At 45.7% G+C, this 18,708-nt stretch overlaps 4 protein-coding genes and 3 non-coding genes across 7 annotated transcripts; all 7 read left to right on the plus strand.

The window, feature by feature from the left end:
- The first annotated feature begins 1,027 nt into the window (after nucleotides 1-1,027).
- LOC112884145 (enoyl-CoA delta isomerase 2, peroxisomal-like) lies at nucleotides 1,028-4,304 on the plus strand. The gene is made up of 2 exons (XM_025949495.1): nucleotides 1,028-1,937; nucleotides 4,080-4,304. The coding sequence occupies exon 1, from the start codon at nucleotides 1,185-1,187 to the stop codon at nucleotides 1,911-1,913; it is 729 nt and encodes a 242-aa protein (XP_025805280.1). The 5' UTR covers nucleotides 1,028-1,184; the 3' UTR covers nucleotides 1,914-1,937; nucleotides 4,080-4,304.
- A 647-nt stretch (nucleotides 4,305-4,951) lies between these two features.
- LOC112884144 (protein LIKE COV 1-like) lies at nucleotides 4,952-8,452 on the plus strand. The gene is made up of 7 exons (XM_025949494.1): nucleotides 4,952-5,281; nucleotides 5,927-5,979; nucleotides 6,776-6,885; nucleotides 7,270-7,437; nucleotides 7,508-7,605; nucleotides 7,852-7,978; nucleotides 8,093-8,452. The coding sequence occupies exons 1-7, from the start codon at nucleotides 5,102-5,104 to the stop codon at nucleotides 8,188-8,190; spliced, it is 834 nt and encodes a 277-aa protein (XP_025805279.1). The 5' UTR covers nucleotides 4,952-5,101; the 3' UTR covers nucleotides 8,191-8,452.
- Nucleotides 8,453-9,254: 802 nt separating this feature from the next.
- On the plus strand, nucleotides 9,255-9,352 carry LOC112888196. Its single transcript, XR_003227739.1, has one exon. It is a non-coding gene; the product is annotated as a small nucleolar RNA Z43 (small nucleolar RNA).
- Nucleotides 9,353-9,587: 235 nt separating this feature from the next.
- Nucleotides 9,588-9,669, plus strand: LOC112888198. The gene has a single exon (XR_003227741.1). It is a non-coding gene; the product is annotated as a small nucleolar RNA U83 (small nucleolar RNA).
- An 83-nt stretch (nucleotides 9,670-9,752) lies between these two features.
- LOC112888254 lies at nucleotides 9,753-9,854 on the plus strand. Its single transcript, XR_003227791.1, has one exon. It is a non-coding gene; the product is annotated as a small nucleolar RNA snR60/Z15/Z230/Z193/J17 (small nucleolar RNA).
- Nucleotides 9,855-11,125: 1,271 nt separating this feature from the next.
- Nucleotides 11,126-12,189, plus strand: LOC112885235 (probable WRKY transcription factor 48). Its single transcript, XM_025950882.1, has 2 exons — nucleotides 11,126-11,574; nucleotides 11,692-12,189. The coding sequence occupies exons 1-2, from the start codon at nucleotides 11,126-11,128 to the stop codon at nucleotides 11,891-11,893; spliced, it is 651 nt and encodes a 216-aa protein (XP_025806667.1). The 3' UTR covers nucleotides 11,894-12,189.
- Nucleotides 12,190-13,039: 850 nt separating this feature from the next.
- Nucleotides 13,040-15,453, plus strand: LOC112884147 (50S ribosomal protein L20-like). Its single transcript, XM_025949498.1, has 3 exons — nucleotides 13,040-13,177; nucleotides 14,677-14,905; nucleotides 15,051-15,453. Exons 2-3 carry the CDS (start codon nucleotides 14,720-14,722, stop codon nucleotides 15,231-15,233), a joined length of 369 nt encoding a protein of 122 aa, XP_025805283.1. The 5' UTR covers nucleotides 13,040-13,177; nucleotides 14,677-14,719; the 3' UTR covers nucleotides 15,234-15,453.
- The last annotated feature ends 3,255 nt before the right edge of the window (nucleotides 15,454-18,708 follow it).

The following is an 18,708-nucleotide window of genomic DNA, read 5'->3' on the forward strand; positions in this document are numbered from 1 at the left end:
ACAAGCGTGGGTGGACGTAGGCCGGGTGGGCCACGACCCATTTAAACCTCTCGAGTCTCGACTGCCTCTGGCACAAGGCGCCGTCGCATTGGCACTTGGGCCCTCTTCCACCGCCTGAAGGCGTTTGTAATTCAGTTTCTAGAGTCATCAATCAATAAAGCTTGGTGATTCCCCTCAAAAAAGAAAAAATTTTGGGCCCTCTTCAGTGTGCTCACGCCCTCGCGTGCGCTCTTGAGGTGATGCGAGTTGTGCGATTGAATACTTTTTTTGCCCGACTTCTGAGGTATCCTACCACATTGTTTACAAAATCCGGACGTGCCTTCATCTGCTGAAATCATCCACTTGTCAGCCGTGGTAGTAACGGATCATTAAGACAATCCAACTTCATTTTTATATATTTTTAATCTAAAATTATATAATATTAGAATCTGATTCTTTTAAAGTCTGATCCTTAAATTATCTAGACTAAATTTTAAAATCCTTAACCACCCTACTTGTCAGCACCAAGACACCAATAGAAGAACTGCAATTGCTGTAATTCTTCCAAAAAAAAAATGCAACTGCTGTGATCTGGATCGGGGCTCATTGCCTAGTCTTGGCTGAATCACCTGCTCGGTACCTCTCATCACACGGAATCTGGATTTATGTATACTTGTCTGTACGTGCATACTCTAGCAGATACTCCTAGGCCTAGCTGGGGCAATGGCTCTGTTCTGGACCGGGGCCATCTGCCAAATCATGGCTGGATCCACTGGATGCGAGGCTCTTCGCGTCAACTCCGATGCCCAAACGGCCAAACGTTTGAGCGGACATGGCGGCCCGGCACCGTCGCGGCGCGAGCTCTTTGCCTCTTCCGTCATCCATTTTCAGATCAGCTCCCCTAGTCAGAAGCTTCGATCCCTTGGGCAAATTGAATAATCTCTCGTCGATACGTCTGCTGGCTGCTGCCTGCTGCCACTGCGAGTCCACGCCCAATCTGCCTGCCTTGTGAGCTGCAACTTCATCCAAGATCCATTCATCGGATCGGCCGAGAAAATCGTGCGCTACCTAAACACTAGGTAATAAAAAATAAAAAAATCGTGCGCTAATTCGTCGGTTGCTCCGTGCTTCAGCTGCTTAAAACTAGACGCCACCAGCGCTCCACACCAACCCCGTGAGAGAGCGCCCCCAATCTGCCGGCAGCGATGTGCACCCTGGAGCAGCGCGGCCGCGTGTTCGTCCTCACCCTCACGGGCGACGGCGAGCACCGCCTGGGCCACGCCCTCATCTCCTCCCTCCGCTCCGCCGTCGCCTCCGCCGCGGAGGCCGCGGCCCGCGCGGGGCCGGGGGCCGCGCTCGTCACCGTCGGCGAGGGCCGCTTCTTCTCCAACGGGCTCGACATCGGGTGGGCGGGGACCTCCCGCGCGCGCCTCGGGGAGCTCGTTGACGCGCTCCGCCCGCTCGCCGCCGACCTCCTCGCGCTCCGCATGCCCACCGTCGCCGCCGTCACGGGCCACGCCTCCGCCGGCGGGTTCCTGCTCGCGCTCTGCCACGACTACCGCCTCATGCGCGGGGACCGCGGCGTGCTCTACATGAGCGAGGTCGACATCGGCCTGCCCCTCCCGCCATACTTCATGGCCGTGCTCCGCGCGAAGATCACCGCCGCCAACGCGCTCCGCGACGTCGTGCTACGGGGCAAGAAGGTCCGGGCCGCGGAGGGCAAGGAGATGGGCGTCGTCGACGCCGTCTACCCCTCCGCGGCCGAGACGGCGGCCGAGGCCTTCAAGTTTGCCGAGCAGCTCGCGGCGAGGAAGTGGGACGGGGGCGTGTACGCGTCCATAAGGATGTCCATGTACCCTGAGGCCTGCAGATCAGTTGGAATTGTCGAGGAGAGCGATGAGGAGAAGAGGAAGCACTTCGCTTCCAAGCTCTGACGCCGTGATTGTGATTCGAGTGAGGTCAGTGTTCGCAACTCTGCATCGACGATGCGGAGTCCTTTTGACTTCATATAAGCTCCACGCCTTGTTGCTGAGCATTGTCAATAACGCTCAATGGAAATATATAGTTTCATCTGTGCTGATTTTACTTATGAAATGGTTGTGCTGTACCCAAATCGATTCACTATACCCTATAGTCTGGAATTTCGGATGACGATGTTGACTTGGAGTAAGGATCTGCTTAGTTTCAGCTGTAGTTGTTATCCTTGAGCATAGTTCAAAATTCGAATTCTGTCGCAGTCTAAGCTTAGCAGATGTTTTGGTCTTTTGCGGATCAGCTTTAGATATGTGCAAACAGTGGCGGAGTTAGGAGCAAAATTGATAAATGATTATTTAAGTACAACACTGTGAGGACATAGCAATAGAAGCAAAACTTGGAGAAGACTGATTGGTAAATGCCAGGTCAGGTAAAGATCAATATAGAGTTCAGGACTTCAGGGCTATTGTTTTAGTAATATCAGTAAAGGAAGATGCAGTGGGGTTCTATCTTTCCTTGTCCATCTCTCTCATGGCATTAGCAGATTAGCTACAGTTTTCAATTTGTCTGTGCCTTTTTATTTGATTCTTTGAGATTATTTTTTATTGTTTGTATATGCAGATAGTATGATGATTTATTTGTCAGGTTGAGCTCTAAGAAAGGCTACGATTCATTGTGCCATCTTTCATGTTTATTGCTGTTCTGAACTTGTGGCTGTTTTCTTATGACAACAATCCCTTAAGAAATACCCATCAAGTTTGGATAGCTGCTAGTGTGATAATAACTTTGAGAGCAAGTGCTCTAGCTATTGATATTCGTTAGTATTTCCAATTGCATGCTTGCCAATCATGATACAACCATACTTGTTATCATGATACTGAATTATTGGGTCATCCGACATGAAGCTGCCCATACTCTATTGTGAATTCTATTTGGAGGTGACCTGTGAGTTGCATCATCAAATTGATTCTCGTCACATTTGACTATGCATTTCTCACTGATGCAACATGAGAAACATTCAGTTTAATTTCTGCTGGTTTGGTTGATTGTATAATTGTGCTGGACCGAACCAGTTCAGTATTTTAGCCTCACCATACTTCAGATAAAAAATTCTGCCTTTTGAGTGTAGTTCTGGTCCTTGTGAGAAGCTTGAATTTTATTGGGAGTCATATGGAGCCAAGCTTAGCTGATGTTGCTAGTCCATCTGATGTGAATAAGCTAATTTTATCTTAGCTGATGTTGCTAATCCATCTGATGTGAATCAGCTAACTCTATCTGTACAAAATTGATCCAACGGTCAATTCAGATACACAGCTGTGGAACGTTTGAGAGTGATTGTTACGGTGACTACTTGTACTTGAAGTGGGTCTGGATACTGTTTTGGCAATTAAAAGTTGAAAAAGGATGGGAGCATTTGATGATGCCTTGTCATCATGGTCTTAGCTACAATAGTACAATTTTCAACTTATTCACTTAAAATGTTTGTCTGTTGAGTAGTTTAGCACATGAATTGCTATCTTATGAGCCAGGGCCATAAGCATGGTACCAAACCTTTGGTACTTGCATTTGCAACCTTAAAGGGTTTTTTAAGGGAAGTTTGCATATATGCAGCCAATCTAGACCTGGTATGCAATAATACCATCACATTTTGGCCCCGTCCATACATACCGTCGCACATTCAAAATTTTCCATTCAAACCACCAAATCACCTTCATGGCTTCACTCCTCACAGAGGGTTAGCGTCGTTTATTTGGTACCACAATACCCTCACATTGATCGTCTCATATGACTTATCTGCAGTTTGCATCACTGTATAGATTATCTTGCATAGCATCATTGTGCGATCAAGAAATCCACTTTCTTGTATGCATTTACGAATTTTAAAATCATAACTTATTTATGCTCGCAAATCATGTTGGTGCAAAAGATGCTGCCAGGACTATGAATTACCTCCTGGCATCCTTATATGTACATTACACTTTCTGAGATGTTACATTGTCCATGGTCCTACTTTCTGATGTCAAATAAGCAATTATGACTCCCATGTCTGCCCGGTTCGGAATTCCTATGAACAACTTCTTTTCGAGTTTCTGAACCAGCCCTTACTTTCTTTCCTTTTTTTGCAGGTTTTCTGTGTTGGAGATCCCTTCACGTTCTGCATTTGTACGTCGGCAAGCCATTGACGCTATGTATAAATCAGACAATATGTACTTGTGCAAACCTTGTAACTGTGAGTTTGCTTGCTTGACGGTGGGGAATTCATGCTCCTCTACCCATCTTGCTGGGAAAAAAATTCAATGTGCCTGCTAGACTATATAGAATTCCACTAAGATTACCGATATGTGTTCATATGTTGTGCCCGGGTTCACGTTATATTTCTTCATCCTGGGAGATTGGAAGTTTGGGCAAATCGTACGTTGCAAATGCCTCCCTTGGGCGGTTGGGCCGTGGCTGGAGGTAGCAGCCCGCAATGGATTACCTCCTTTCCGGCTTCGGTTGACTGTTGACTCTGACTGGAAAAATTGCACAAGAGAAAGCCATACTGATCGCATGAAAGGGCTCTACCCGCCGTACCCCTGCCATGCTGGCTTGTACTGGATAAAGAAAAGTGCACGCGAATTTTAAAAGGAAGTTCTAGTTGCTTGCAAATTTTGGACTGGAAGATCCTCTTCAAGGAGATTGATGCAGTCATGTAGACTTTCGTACACACACTTTGCAGCATTCAAATCAATCCGGCTCCACCAGCAAAGTCGGGGAATTCAAGACGTGCTGGAGGCTTCACCCTCTTTTTGTTAAACCTTTTTTTGGCGGACCTGACAGTTTTGTTAGCGATCAAACCACAGCCACCTGATTAATCGGTCATCATTAGCTATCACTCCGTCCCGCACGTACATGTGGGCCCCACGTCTCCTTTCCACGGCGGGGGGCGGTGAACGACTCGACAGGTGCCAACGAGGCACCGAGACGGGACGAGCAACTATGGTCTCAAACGACTCCAGATTAAAAAAAAAAATCGAAAAAAAAGGAAAAGTCTCTCTGGCCCCCTCGGCCGTGCCGAGCCGGCATCCCCCATCCCCCCTGCACCGATCGCGACGACCCGAGCCGGAAACGGGGACCGCCGCCGCGGCAAGCCGGCGAAGGAGCCCCCATGGGTGACAACAAGTCCCCGCTGAGCCTGAGCCCGATGGGCGGCCGCGACCGCGACCGGGACCGGGAGCTCCTCATCCCGGTCTCCGGCGGCGGCTCGGCGCCCGGCGACGGGGATGGGGACGGCGACAGGGCCTCCTCATCCTCCACCTCCGCTGCGCTCTCCTCCTCCGGACGCGAGGTCCGTCTCCGCTCCGCCCCCATGCCTCCTCTCCCCACTCGGTTCCATAGTAGTTTTTTTTTGCCCCTTTTATTCAACTGCTGTTCGGCTAATTTGATGAGTCTAGTCTACGATTCCTGCCGTTTTCGCCGTTTCACCTCGCAACCTCTCTTGTAGACTGCAGTTAGATGCATGAACCAAGTAGCAAGCACTAGAAGTTTATGTGCTAGGAAGTGCTTCAATGTCACATTTGGAACTTGGCCCCGAATTCAATGACCATGATGCACCTTGTTTGATCTGCTTAAAATGGGAAGCTGAGAATATTTTGCTTCAGTTGCTTTCCTGCGATGTCACCCCTTGATATTACACTTGGAACAGAATGATATTTAACATATTTATTATGTTTGAACCGGTTGAAATCCCTAAACTGCCTAGAACCTTTAGGATAGCGTGTTGCAATTTGAAATAACAATAACCCCACTTTACAAAAACTGTTAGGCAATGTTTTTGTTCCTACCCTCTCGCCTGTCCTTCCCCCTTAGCTGATACTTGCCTTGCAGAAACTGAGAAAGCATGCTCTCTAGATTAGGCATCTCTCTTTGTATTGTTCAAGCTAGAACAGCTCATGTTGATTTTTACATCTCCTTTTTCCCCCCTGAAATGCAGGCATTCCATAAGGTTGTCCGCAGTTGGGCTTCAAAAAAGTTTATGACTGGGTGGTAAGTCTATAGCAAAACTAATCTTCCCTTGCCTCATGATTACTGTTTAGTGTTTAGCAATGAAACAGTAATAGTGCACTTCCTAGTAGCTAATGCTAGGTTCCGTTTCCATTATTTTGTCATGTATAGCCTGGTTGTTGAGGATATGTGTTGTAGCATCTAGCATGCCTTAGCAGACACTTCAAAAGTCAAGTTTGTGGTTGTCAAGCCAACATCCATTCCCTTTTACACCGCAGGAAATCATTTAGGAAGGTGATGCAATATTATTAACGGATGCAATTAGCAGTTACTAGGAACAGTGGGATGTTTGTTTATTTGATTCTGGGTTTTGTTTCTTTCAATAAAAAGATTTCCTTGTTGAAATCCTGATAAAATCAGGAGGTTTGTGGTTGTTATGAAGGATTTACATGTTACCGTTGTGATAACTCAACATTCAAAATATGGGATCTTGAACTTAAATTTTAGAAGAAACATACCATAATTTTCCATCATTAGGATTGCCGTAAAGTCCTAATAACAGGGATTTCTTTAGTCCATTGCATTTTCAGATAATTTCACACATATATGTTCGATCCTTTAGTCAGCCATTACCAAAAAAAAAAACTCAAGTTTCTTTCTCCTGATTCCTGAAGTGTCTCTCTGGGATCTACATGGACCATGATCAACAATGAATCTGGCTTTACACGTGTCATTCTTATGCAATTTGCAATGATGTTGCATTTTATTTTTCCATGTACCTGCCACATATACTAAGATGTTTTTCTTTTGCTGCATTTTATTTGCCGGGAATCTCCAGTGTGATTCTCTTCCCCATCGCAATAACATTCTACATCACCTGGTGGTTCATTCATTTTGTTGATGGATTCTTCTCTCCAATCTATGCTCAACTGGGAATCAACATATTCGGTATATGAACTAACTGTTTTTTTATTGAAATCTCAGAATTTTTGGACTGTTGGTATCGTGTAATGATTTCGTTTCATTCAGAAAAAGGGGCACCTTCATTCTGCCTTTAGTTTGGTTCGTATTAAGTCAGCTGCAATGTTATGTTCTAGCCGCTGCTCTTTTATATAGCGTATTAATCTGGATATGTTCATCATTGTGCCCAAAAATTCTAGTGCTATCTTGTTCTAAGTTTCACAATGCACCACATGATTAGATTATAAGTTCTTCTAGAAATCTGGGAAACCTGGCAAAAATTGGTGTTATATGGTACATTGTCTTCAACGAGAAGAATTCTTGTTGGTTATCCAGCCTAATTTTTCACTTTCCATTCTGATGATTTCGCAGGTCTTGGCTTCATCACATCTGTTACTTTCATATTCTTGATTGGAGTGTTTATGTCATCTTGGGTTGGGGCCTCTGTCCTTAGCCTTGGCGAGTGGATTATTAAGCGCATGCCTCTTGTACGCCATATCTACAATGCATCCAAGCAAATAAGTGCTGCAATATCACCAGGTAAACTTATCATCATACTGGTCAATCAGCTTAACTTAAGCACTGAATAAACTCTGGTTGCTTCGTGCAGATCAGAACAAACAAGCATTCAAGGAAGTGGTCATCATAAGGCATCCTCGTGTAGGAGAATATGCGTTTGGTTTCATTACGTCATCAGTCTCACTCCAGGTCTGAAAGGCTCTTTAATATTACTCTCAGACAAGTTTGCCTTACATATATACACTTTTTTTTTTATGCATGTGCTACAGTTTCGCTACCTAGTAATTATAGGCTCGTAGCCAAGTTCAAATTCTTGCAAAGGTTGAAAGTCAAAATGTTCCTACATTCAGGACAAGCGAATAGTAATGATGATGTGTTCTCTCTGGTTTTCATGTGATATCTAAGTAAATTAATCTCATTATTTTGTTGCCGCAGAGTTATTCTGGTCAAGAAGATCTTTACTGCGTCTATGTTCCTACCAACCATCTTTATATTGGTGATATCTTCATGGTGAATTCAAAGGATGTGATAAGGCCAAATCTTTCTGTGCGTGAAGGCATAGGTAATTCACAATCTCTCCTGTGTCTGCCATTTGATATTTTGCTTAAATGAACGGGGTGGATAGTTACTTATGCCAAAAGACACTTCACATTAAAAGGGCATATATCTTTTGCAGAGATTGTTGTATCTGGTGGTATGTCAATGCCGCAAATTCTGTCAACCCTTGACCCACAAGTGATCATTGGGGAGAGAACCGGACCCAGCAGAAGCTGAAGCTGATATGAGCTCTTTGTGTGCCCCTTTTCCTGGGCACCAGTAACATTTTCATACGAGTACAGCAAACTAGATTCTGAGCCAAGTATCTGTATATTAAGTAGATATAGGCGACTCACATGGTTTGATTGTTGGCTAGAGTTTGTACTTTGTACTGCACCCTATGCAAGAAAGACGCATCGCAGCTGTGATATCCAACTGTTGTGACATTCCTATCCTCCTTGTGCTCCTTTGATTCTGTTGAAGAGCTGCTTTGCTTTCATTCGACGATGTTGAATTAGGAGTTCTCGACTCGTGGAGTTGTCAACGATGGTTGCATTCTTCTTCCTTTTGTTTGTTTTTGGAGCTAAACCGTCTTATTTGTGCATTATGGGGGCATTATTCTCCCATAACTTTTTGGTTGAAATTTCGATGTTCTGTTCTGCTATGTTCATGTATATGTGGTTGATATCCTCTGGTGGCAACATTCTCCCGGTGCCTCCTGCGTGACATTTCAGCATCGTTCGTGTTTTGGTCTTCGTTTCGTTGAAATCTCCGAACTTCTGATCTAGTTGATTGAACCAGAAAAAACACGTCGGATGCTGTTGTGACTTGTGAGCTCGTTGCGCTTAGCCGCTACGCATGTCGTGACTTGCCGGGCCGGAGTTACTTTCCATGGGCCTATACATTTTAGGCCTTGGCCCAAATAGCGGAAACCCCACCCTTTTCTGGCCTACCCGAATGCCATGCTCGACGCTGACCTATATCGGACGGCTGCAATTCGCTAGTCCAGAGAATCCGAGAACGAGAAGACCCGCCGCCTCTGTAAAAACCCTAGTGCCCAAGAGGCCTCTATATAAGCACGGGCCGGCGGGCTCCCTTCCTCACGCCGCCAACTCACCATCTCACAACACAAGGAAGCTTTTCCTCTCTTCACTACTCCAGATAGTCCATCAGCTGATTACAGATTTCAAACAGCTTTTTGTTGCTTTGGTTTGTGGGCATCTGCAAGTTTTGATCTGCCTTTCCTTTTCGATTATTTTGGTTCTCTGATGGGGGATTTGAGTTGCTTATTTTCTGGTTGAGGACTGTGAAGATCGTATCTATTGGTCTCGTTCGTCGTAACTGGCATCTGTTTGCCTTGCCGACCATCCTGATATATCACCACCCATATTCCGAGTCCTCTACTCAGCCGCAATCACCAGTACCCATCGAGATTTTTATTTTGTTTGTTCTGCACTTCTTTTTCAGATCTGTTCTGTTTTCTGGCCTATGATTAAATAAAAAAAATAGACAAGCATATGTCTGAATCCTTCTGTGTGGAAAAGCCTAATCTTCTCTATGAGGTCAAGTAGATCTTTTAGTCTTTACTGTGTCTTTATTTTTATTTGGACTTGTTATGGTTTTGATTCCATTGGGGCCTAGGATGAACCATTTGGATGTTATGTTTGTATGATATCTTTGTGATTACACCACCATTACTGCCTTCCTTCTGAGGCCTCTTTACGTTTGTATCTTCTGGAATTCTTTTATATTTTGTTCTTTAATCTACCTTCTAAGTTCGCTGAGATTGATTTGTGCGATAAGGACGGGTGATGAGTACCAGTGCATAGTTCAGATGATCTAACCCTAGTGGTTGTGATTACTTTGAATAAATAGTCTTTCGCTCCTAACTGACGACCTTATCAACACTACCCAATCTCTCGGCTTTTTTGCCAATGTCTGATTCTTGCTATATTTTTTAGCATGCCTAATTCTTGCGATACTTGTTTTAAATGAATGATATATTTTTATGCATAGGCCGACGATGCAATGTTGATTGGCACACGCGATGTCGTCGAGGATTAACTCGAGCTGTCTTCGGCTCTCTAATTTAAAATAAAATGGAGCTATTCTCAGTTGATGTAATCCGTTTGAATTTGAAGTTACTTAATTCGATTGATGCTGCCCGTAGCAGTTGTGGAAGATTCCAAATTTGTAAGTGGGTTGAGAATGGATGATAGTAGCATTGAATTTTTACCCTTCGCTTGTATTGTAAATATTTTTGTAATGCTGTAAAGCTACTGATGGTAACCGTTCATTTCAGTGATGTTTGATATCCTGAGCTACATTATAATGTATAAACCACAAAATTGTTCATACGAAACAAATTCAAATATAATTTCGATTAATCCAATTCCAATTTGTATAGTAAATCCTCAATCCGTTTGTCGCGTGAGCGAGGATGGAATATAGCATCAGCCAAAGCCGTGTGTACCTCCGGGCGCCCGCGTCACTTCAAACAAGCCCAGATTGGAAATGCCTCTGCCCGAGCTATGCATTCTGTTGTCTCTATGGCTCATTTCACCTGGACGATGTCACTGGTTAAGGTCATGCCGTGGGCCAACTCTGGAACCGATCGCCGCCGTTGTTTGGTCATTGTAGAGTGTTACGTCAACGGATTTATCCTTTCTCGGTAATAACACAGACTAAGTTGACTCGTTACCCGCCGTTTCTGCAGAACCTAGATTTAGGGCTTAGTTAAGCTCAAGTAGTTTCTGCAACAATCGGTGTGAGCCCCTACGTCCTCGTGGCATCCATAGACCGTAGTTGAGCGCAACTAGTGGCACCCCCACCGGAAGAGGTAAAAATATATTCGGGGTGGACGGAGCAGTTGAGCTGCAACCATGCCCATGCAGCGGTGGTTGGGTTGCGGTCGCTGGCCCTCCCTCGCCGTCGCCGCGCTCCGTTCCTCTGATGAACCGTCTCGCGCCCAACGCGCAGCACGTTTGCCCAACGCCGCTCACCTTCCGGCGTCCTCCCTCTCACACGCGCCCCACCCGCCAGTCACAGCTACCGCGCAGCCGCGCCCACCTATTTATGCTATCCATCCCGCGGCCCACCTCTCCTCACGTGACCTCGCCGCCGGCGCTCTACGTGCGCGCGCGCGCGACACCCCGTCTTGCAAGTGCGGCCGATGGAAGACTCGCAGCGAGGAGGCAGCCAGCAGCCGAATCCACAGCTGCCTGGGTTCCTCGCCTCGCCGGTTGCCGCCGCGCCACAGCTTGTGCCGCAGGCGTGCACCAGTGGCACGGGCGGCGCGCTGAGCTGCCCGCCGGCCGCGTTGGACTGGGCGTCGCTGCTCCTCCCGCGCGCGCCGGGGTCGTTGCACGATGTCCGGGCGACGACTTCGCAGGAGCAGGCGATGGCAGGGGCTAGTGGTTGTAGTAGCAGCACGGCAGGGGATGGCGACGGGGAGACGGAAGCCGGGAAGAAGGGCGGCGGGACGAGGGGGAACAAGAAGAAGAAGAAGCCGAGCCGGCCGCGGTTCGCGTTCCAGACGCGGAGCGAGAACGACATCCTCGACGACGGCTACCGGTGGAGGAAGTACGGCCAGAAGGCCGTCAAGAACAGCGCGTACCCCAGGTTTATTTTCCATTCGTCTCGATCTACAACATAATGCAATCGGAATAATGTTATAGATCTTCAAATTAAACTGACTTGTTTTTGCGTTTTGCCAATTATGCGTGCGTGCGCGTGCAGGAGCTACTACCGGTGCACACACCACACGTGCAACGTGAAGAAGCAGGTGCAGCGGCTGGCCAGGGACACGAGCATCGTGGTGACCACGTACGAGGGCGTGCACAACCACCCGTGCGAGAAGCTCATGGAGGCCCTCAGCCCAATCCTCAAGCAGCTCCAGCTCCTCTCGCAGCTCCAGTGTAGCACTAATCAGCTCATCTGATGAGCTAGTATTCATCTGACACAGATGACAGCGCGAACTAATGCAGATTTATTTACTGCCCAAAGTGTACAAATCAAAACACGCTCTAGATCGGGAAGAGAAGGAAATAGGCTGTCCTACCTCCCAAATACAAATGTGTTCCTTCTTGTTTCATGCATATACAAATGTCTGTAGGCACTGATCATGATGCATGTGTTGTGTTGTAAACTTACAAAAGAATCTATGTGCTAAACTGCTGATCAGAAAGGCCCTAGTAATAAACTTACAAAGGAATGTAATTTTATTGTGCAAGTCAATCTCTTCGGCTTCATTGTTAACACCATTTTTTCACTCCCTGCTTTAAATTGTTATGGAACACTACGTTAAAAAATTTGCTATGGATCACTACGTTTTAAAAAAATGTTATGGGGAACACTAACCTTTTCACATTATTTAATTTGGATTATTTGGTGTGAACACACTTGCTCCTTATTAGTGAGCTCGCCCACTCCCTTCCTGGCAACTCCACGCATGCGTTTTTAGAACCATTTGGTAAAGCATCGTGTTGTTTATAATAAACTCAAGAAACTAAGATCCAACTCGCATATATTTTTTATTTTTTTTAAAAAATCAACTATCAAAGCACTTATTCAACATTTTTTAGAAAAATGTTGGAACAATATTTCAAAATGTTGTCCCAGACTTAATAATATGTTGAGCCAAGCGTTTTAAAATGTTGATTATGAAAAAATCAATCGGCATTTTGAATATATCATTTTAAAATTTCTTCATGTTTACAATTTCAACATTTCGAGTTTACAATTTCAACATTTGAACATAAAATGCTGAACATGTGCTAAAAAGTGTTGCCATTGATTTTATAAAATTATGAATGAACCATTTACGATTGTTGGAAGGTCCATATTAATCTTTATAAATTAATGGTAGTATTTGAAGAAAGCCATATAAAAGAAAGATAGAATGGAGAGGAAAAAATGGAGAGAGAAAAACTAGTCTAGCCAGCTGACCGAATTGGGCCTTATGCTGCTCCCGCTTGCTGTGATGCTTTTCCTGAGCGCGGAAGGAATCATGGGCCGTGGGCTTATTGGATGGGCTGCTATTGGATTATAGATGAATGATCCAACTATCTACCCTACCTTATAAGGCACCACGGAAGTCTTCCCGTCTCTCTTCTCCTCTCGTTCGCTCGCTCGGCCGCCTTCTTTCCAAGCGGCGACGACAGGGGAGTGGCCGAGTGGCGCGGCCCTTGCCAGTTCTTCGCCGGACGCTTCGCCGGCCGACCAGGTATGTCCGCTCTTTCCCTTCCCTTCGTTTCCTGCTGTGCGAAATCGAGCACCCAAACCCCCTAACGTGTGCTGTTTGTATTCGGATCTGACATGGATGTCCTATACTGGGTCCGCGCCTGGTACTTCACCGTTGGCTTGGCTGTTGGAGTGCTAGGTGTTGGCTAATTGGAAATTTGGAAAATTGCAAAAGAACGAAACGGCTATATCGCAAGTTAATTTATAGTTCCTACTAGGCTGCTACTGCCTTTGTAGTTCTAGTGTGGCTTATTATTTGTTTCATAAAAATACTAGCGTATCTTCTTTTAGGAAAATGGCGTATCCGTGTGTCTGTATCCCCCCGATACTTATAGGCGTATCTGTATCCATGCTACATAGCTTTGAATGATCGTCCATGAACATAATGTTTTCTTTGTTTATTGCAACTGCCAAATCAATGAGTTGTTATAACCTGATTAGTAGTTTTTTTTTTCCAAATTGCCATGACCCATGCCCAGCCAGTATGGATCCACATCAACAGGGATCCACCTCAATAGAGAAGAGAGAAAAAAATCCACTCCGCTTCTAGAATACCGTGAGAGTACAGTTAACCCCCTATAGGTATTTTTAATACTGAAACCTTGATTTTGTAATACGAGCTCACATAATCCTCTTTACCAATCTCGCTGAGAGGTTGTGATGATGTGGAAGCAGTATTGTGCTGCCATATCACTCTGTCCCCATTGCCCTTCTTTTGCACCATCGGTGGTATGAATTAGTCGAAGAATCAGTGGTATGAATTTGTGGAAGCATCAGTAGTGTGAATTAGTGGAAGCACAGTGTGGTTGCAGGAGCTGAAACATTTGGTTTCCAAAACATTTTTGTGATCTGTGAATCACTCCATGTGAACAATTACTGGAAATTTGGTGATGGTCAGATTAATGTGATATGTCAGTGCAAGTTGAGTATCAGATTTGTTTTGCCAGCACTTGTTTTTCCTTGGATACCAGATTTATGCTTCATTTGTTCATATGTATTTGGTTTTCAAGATTTGAGTCCTTGGTAGTCTTATCTTTGAAATAGTGAAATCTATGTATAATTTAATTTCTGTGTTGTATTTGCACTTGGCTTTTAAATTAGTTTTTTTGTGTGTGATGGATTAGTTAGGTAGTGTTGGTGCTGTTTTCCTGTTTATATTTGGGCTGAGCATAAGTAATTAAAATGACTCCTGCACGCTCTCGAATTCTTGCTGTTAACATATGCTTCTAATTTCAGTTGAACTCGTGTGACTGTGTGGTATCAGACAAATTCTAAAAATTATCTGCTGTGATGTTTCACTTGTATGGGGTCTCTAGTTGGTAATAAATGTTTGCCAGATGATCAGATCCTATGCATAGTCTGAACACAAATCTGATTAGTGCATACTGAATTCCAGTGTTTTCCCTACCTTTTCCTTGATACACATCTGATTAGTGCATACTGAATTCCAGTGTTTTCCCTACATTTTCCTTGATGTTGCAGATACAGGGAAAAGTGTTTTGTGTGAGACTACCAAAACTTGAAAATGAACAAGGGCAAGATTTTTAAGTTAGCTAAGGGATTCAGAGGAAGGGCAAAAAACTGTATAAGGATAGCAAGGGAGAGGGTGGAAAAGGCACTGCAGTATTCATACAGGGATCGGCGCAACAAGAAGAGGGACATGCGATCTCTTTGGATTGAGCGCATCAATGCTGGTACACGCCTTCATGGGGTATGTATACACTTACATTGAGGCATCACTGGGCAAGGCATTGCACATTTTCTATCTTAGCCCAAAAGTTTCTTGCGTGCTCATGCTAAAACAAACAATTCTCAGAAATCACCTGCTTATTATATTTTTTGAATTGTTTGTCCAGGTGAACTACGGCAACTTCATGCATGGATTGATGAAGGAGAACATCCAACTTAACAGGAAGGTTCTCTCCGAGCTGTCCATGCATGAGCCATTCAGCTTCAAGGCTCTTGTCGATGTATCTCGCAATGCATTTCCTGGGAACAGGCCTGTTCCTGCTAAGGAGGGGCTAGCAAGCATTCTGTAACCGTTTCTTGCCCAATAATCTAGCTTGACGGCTACATCTGCATCTGAAAGTAACCTTTTGTCTTGTAACGTGGTGAAGAGCTTGTCATGGTCGCTGCAGGTGTTACTCGCTGTTTTTCTGTTTGATGACCTGCCGGACAGACAATCGTAGTACATGTTTTGTACCTCATGCCAGTTACTTTTAGTTTTCTGAAAAAATGTGTTCCGTTTAATCTTGAAAACCTTTGGAAAAATTAATTACTGGTCAGGTTTTCTACTTCATTGGCAAGCTTAGACTGCTACCAAGAGAGCAGAGTAAGTAACCACTCATTTTCAAGCACGTGGAAAAAGGATGTGTGTCTGATACTGCAGACCGCAGCCGAGTTGTTCGTATTTGCCGCCTCCTGAAATCATGGCACCATCGCATCTTCTCTTAAAAATCCGGTGCGTGGGCTGCATCATCGTCTCCTGGAAAACTAGAAGAATGACGCTTCCTGGTGGCTGCTCCGTGCTGGTCGCCCTATTCAATATTATGTGGATGTGCAGAACTTTTCATGGCATGTCTACATTTCTTCTATCTTACACAGCTCTTTACCTATTCTTTAAAAAAAAGAACACAGCTCTTCTACTTTTAGTTGTACTTGGGTTTTCTTGATGCAGCTTCTATGTTCGTTCAAGGATATCATTTTTTTTCCTTCAAATTTGAATAGTTTTTCCTGCCATGTTTTTCATCATTTCATTCCCCGTGTTTGTAAGCACATTACTTTCAACAATTCATATTCTGGTGAAGAAATTGAATTATCACCAAGTATCGTCTATCTAGCTTAGGCAGCCATTGCAATCTCCATCACATGGGATGGGAAAGGTCCGAGTGAGCTTCCCGTGTGAGACCAATCACAGTCTGGTGTTAGGTAGGCCGATGACCATCTCAGATGACGGACAGAGATCTCCCCTCGATGATCGTCGTTGCCTGTGCAGCGTGGATGATCCGTCGCTTGATCTGATGCATCGTACACGTTGTACCTGAGCTGCATGCAGGAAGTTTTGTCACTGAAAGGCCGCGTCAACTTGGTCATGGTTTGAAGTTTGAACCGGTGGGAAACGAAGCCATGGTAGGTCGGCGGCACTGCAGCGTCGTGGTCCAAAGCTCAATCAACTGCAGCCTAGGACAAACGCGAGACGTTTTTGGGGTACTGCCAATCTGGACCCTGAAAAGCAGGAGTGAGGATTGCTCCATCTCAAGACTGACCAAAGACCCATTGCCAGTCACTGCATTTGAGCCCTCGGTAGGTAAAAGCAAAAACTGAATGACCAGTAGAGCAATGCGATTTATTCAGAAAGCTTTAATCATGGTCATTAACCAGATTGATTCCAATGTACTTCTCATTTGTTCTAGTAACAATATTTTAATCACGGGCATCTGAACCAAGAGTACGAACAATCTATCATGAGCATGTGTTCATTCTAGATCATGGGCGAACTGATATGATTCAGGGATTGCCAAGCAGATACCTGTATCTGTACACCACATGACTTCGCCCCCAAGGTCTTCCTGTGGCAAAGTCAGATGTGGAACATGGTTGTGATAGCTATGTCAACTAGAAATTTTACTTTATTCGCCCCTTATAATTAGTTTTTGTTATTATGATCACTAGATGACCAATCATTTCGATTAATGGCGCTCATGCCTCTTGAGCCTCTTTGTAGTTTGTAAACCATATCAGCTGGAACCCAATAATCAAGAGCAAATCATATGCAAACAGGCGTGTGAGTTCGTTATGGACTTGGTCATCGAGCTCAAAGATGTCCTCCACTACCATGCGTTGCTCGGTACATTTCCGTGCTTGCTATCCTCTGAAGCACAGGTGGTATTGGCATAGAAATCCATTGACCAAGCTCGTCAAGCTCAATGCTGAGTTCCCTTCAGGCTCGTTAAGAAATATTTATGGGTACGAACGGGATCTTTTATTCGATGCACGTATATAAATCTTTAGCTGATGAGCTGGTTAATCATGGGGCGTTAGTTGCGTATTGCTAATCAAATGGGCAGGCCATCCATTCTTTGCAAAAAGAAGAAGAAGAAGAAGAAGTGTGCATATTATTCGATGCATCACAACTCCTCCTTGTCGATATGCAACTCTCCCCAGTTCTCCTATTATAGCTTGTTTAACAGAGCTCATGTAGCGTTTCTCAAAAAAAAAAACAGAGCTCATGTAGCAGCTTCTAGGTTGATTCCATTAGAAGCTCCTTTAAATAATATTTGTTAAAGAAATAATTTCAGACTGATTTATGAAGCGATCTCTGAAACGGATTATGAGGCTAGTAATTGAAAACAAACAGTTTCTCCTGATTCACTTCGGACACGTAAAATCACTTTTTTCATAAGACTTTAACCTAGAGAATCACTTTCCGCCAAAATAAAATCACTCTCACAGTCAACCAGAAAAGCAGGATAAGCTTTAGCAAACATGCCCTTACTCTCATCCTCCAATTGCAGTTTTAGTTTTCCGCAAAAGCATTATTTTTACATCGGAAAAGGCCACTTCCGCAAAATCGAAAAGGGCAGCCGATGTGCCCTTGAGCAGCAACAAGCGGAATGTTTGTTTGGCAGATTTTTTTTTCTTTTCAGAGTGGAATGTTCGGCAGAATGTTGAGGACAGGTGTGGCTGGCATTGGACAGAAACGATCCACGACAGCTGTTGCGGTTTATCCGCACTGTTTGCCGCTTGTAAGACACGCATTTCCTCCCTCTCTTTCCTGTCTCGCTCCAAACCTCCTGCCATCACTCTCCAGGTAGCCACTTGCATGGCCATCACCCGTCAGATGCGGGTTCGGCTTCAGATCAGGCTTCCCCCCACCAGCTATGACGATGCCACCGCACTCACCGAGGGCTCGAGCACGCTTCGACGAGCTAGCCCTGCCGAGCAATGATCGCCCGCCTCCGAGGAAACCTGGCGTCGTGGGCGGCGTCGCGCCTGGGGTAGGAGTGAGGAGGGGGAAGGTGCCGTGCGCGCCCGCGCAGCCGCAAGGCCGCAGCCACACCCACACGGCACGGCACATGCGCCGGCTCGGCTCATGATGGCGATATCTTCTCGGGTGGCAGCCAGCAGCCGCGGCGCGGGCCGCCACCGTCGTGTCCCGCCCCGCGCCCCGCGATCTCACTGACGATCACGTTAGGTGCGCCCACCCCGACGGGCACGCACGCCACCCGGCGTTGCCCCTGCCTGCACGCGGCGCGGCGCGGCGCCGAACGAACCGACGGGGCGGGGCGGCGGGTGGCGTTCCGTATCGGCGGGCGCGGGGGCGTGCGCGGCTGGGCCTGGGAGCGGGACGAGACACCCCACCGTGCACGTACGCCGGGGGGTTGACGTCGGAAAAGGGAAGTTGTGTCCGGCTGGGGAAAGTGGAGGAGGGAGGACGTGAGCCCTGTCGTAATCGCACATCCTGGCGCGCGCAGGCCCACGAGCTGGAAGGAGGAGATTCTGCGCCAGATCAGC

This window comes from Panicum hallii, chromosome 3 (assembly GCF_002211085.1).
Source record: "Panicum hallii strain FIL2 chromosome 3, PHallii_v3.1, whole genome shotgun sequence".
NCBI lineage: Eukaryota > Viridiplantae > Streptophyta > Magnoliopsida > Poales > Poaceae > Panicum > Panicum hallii.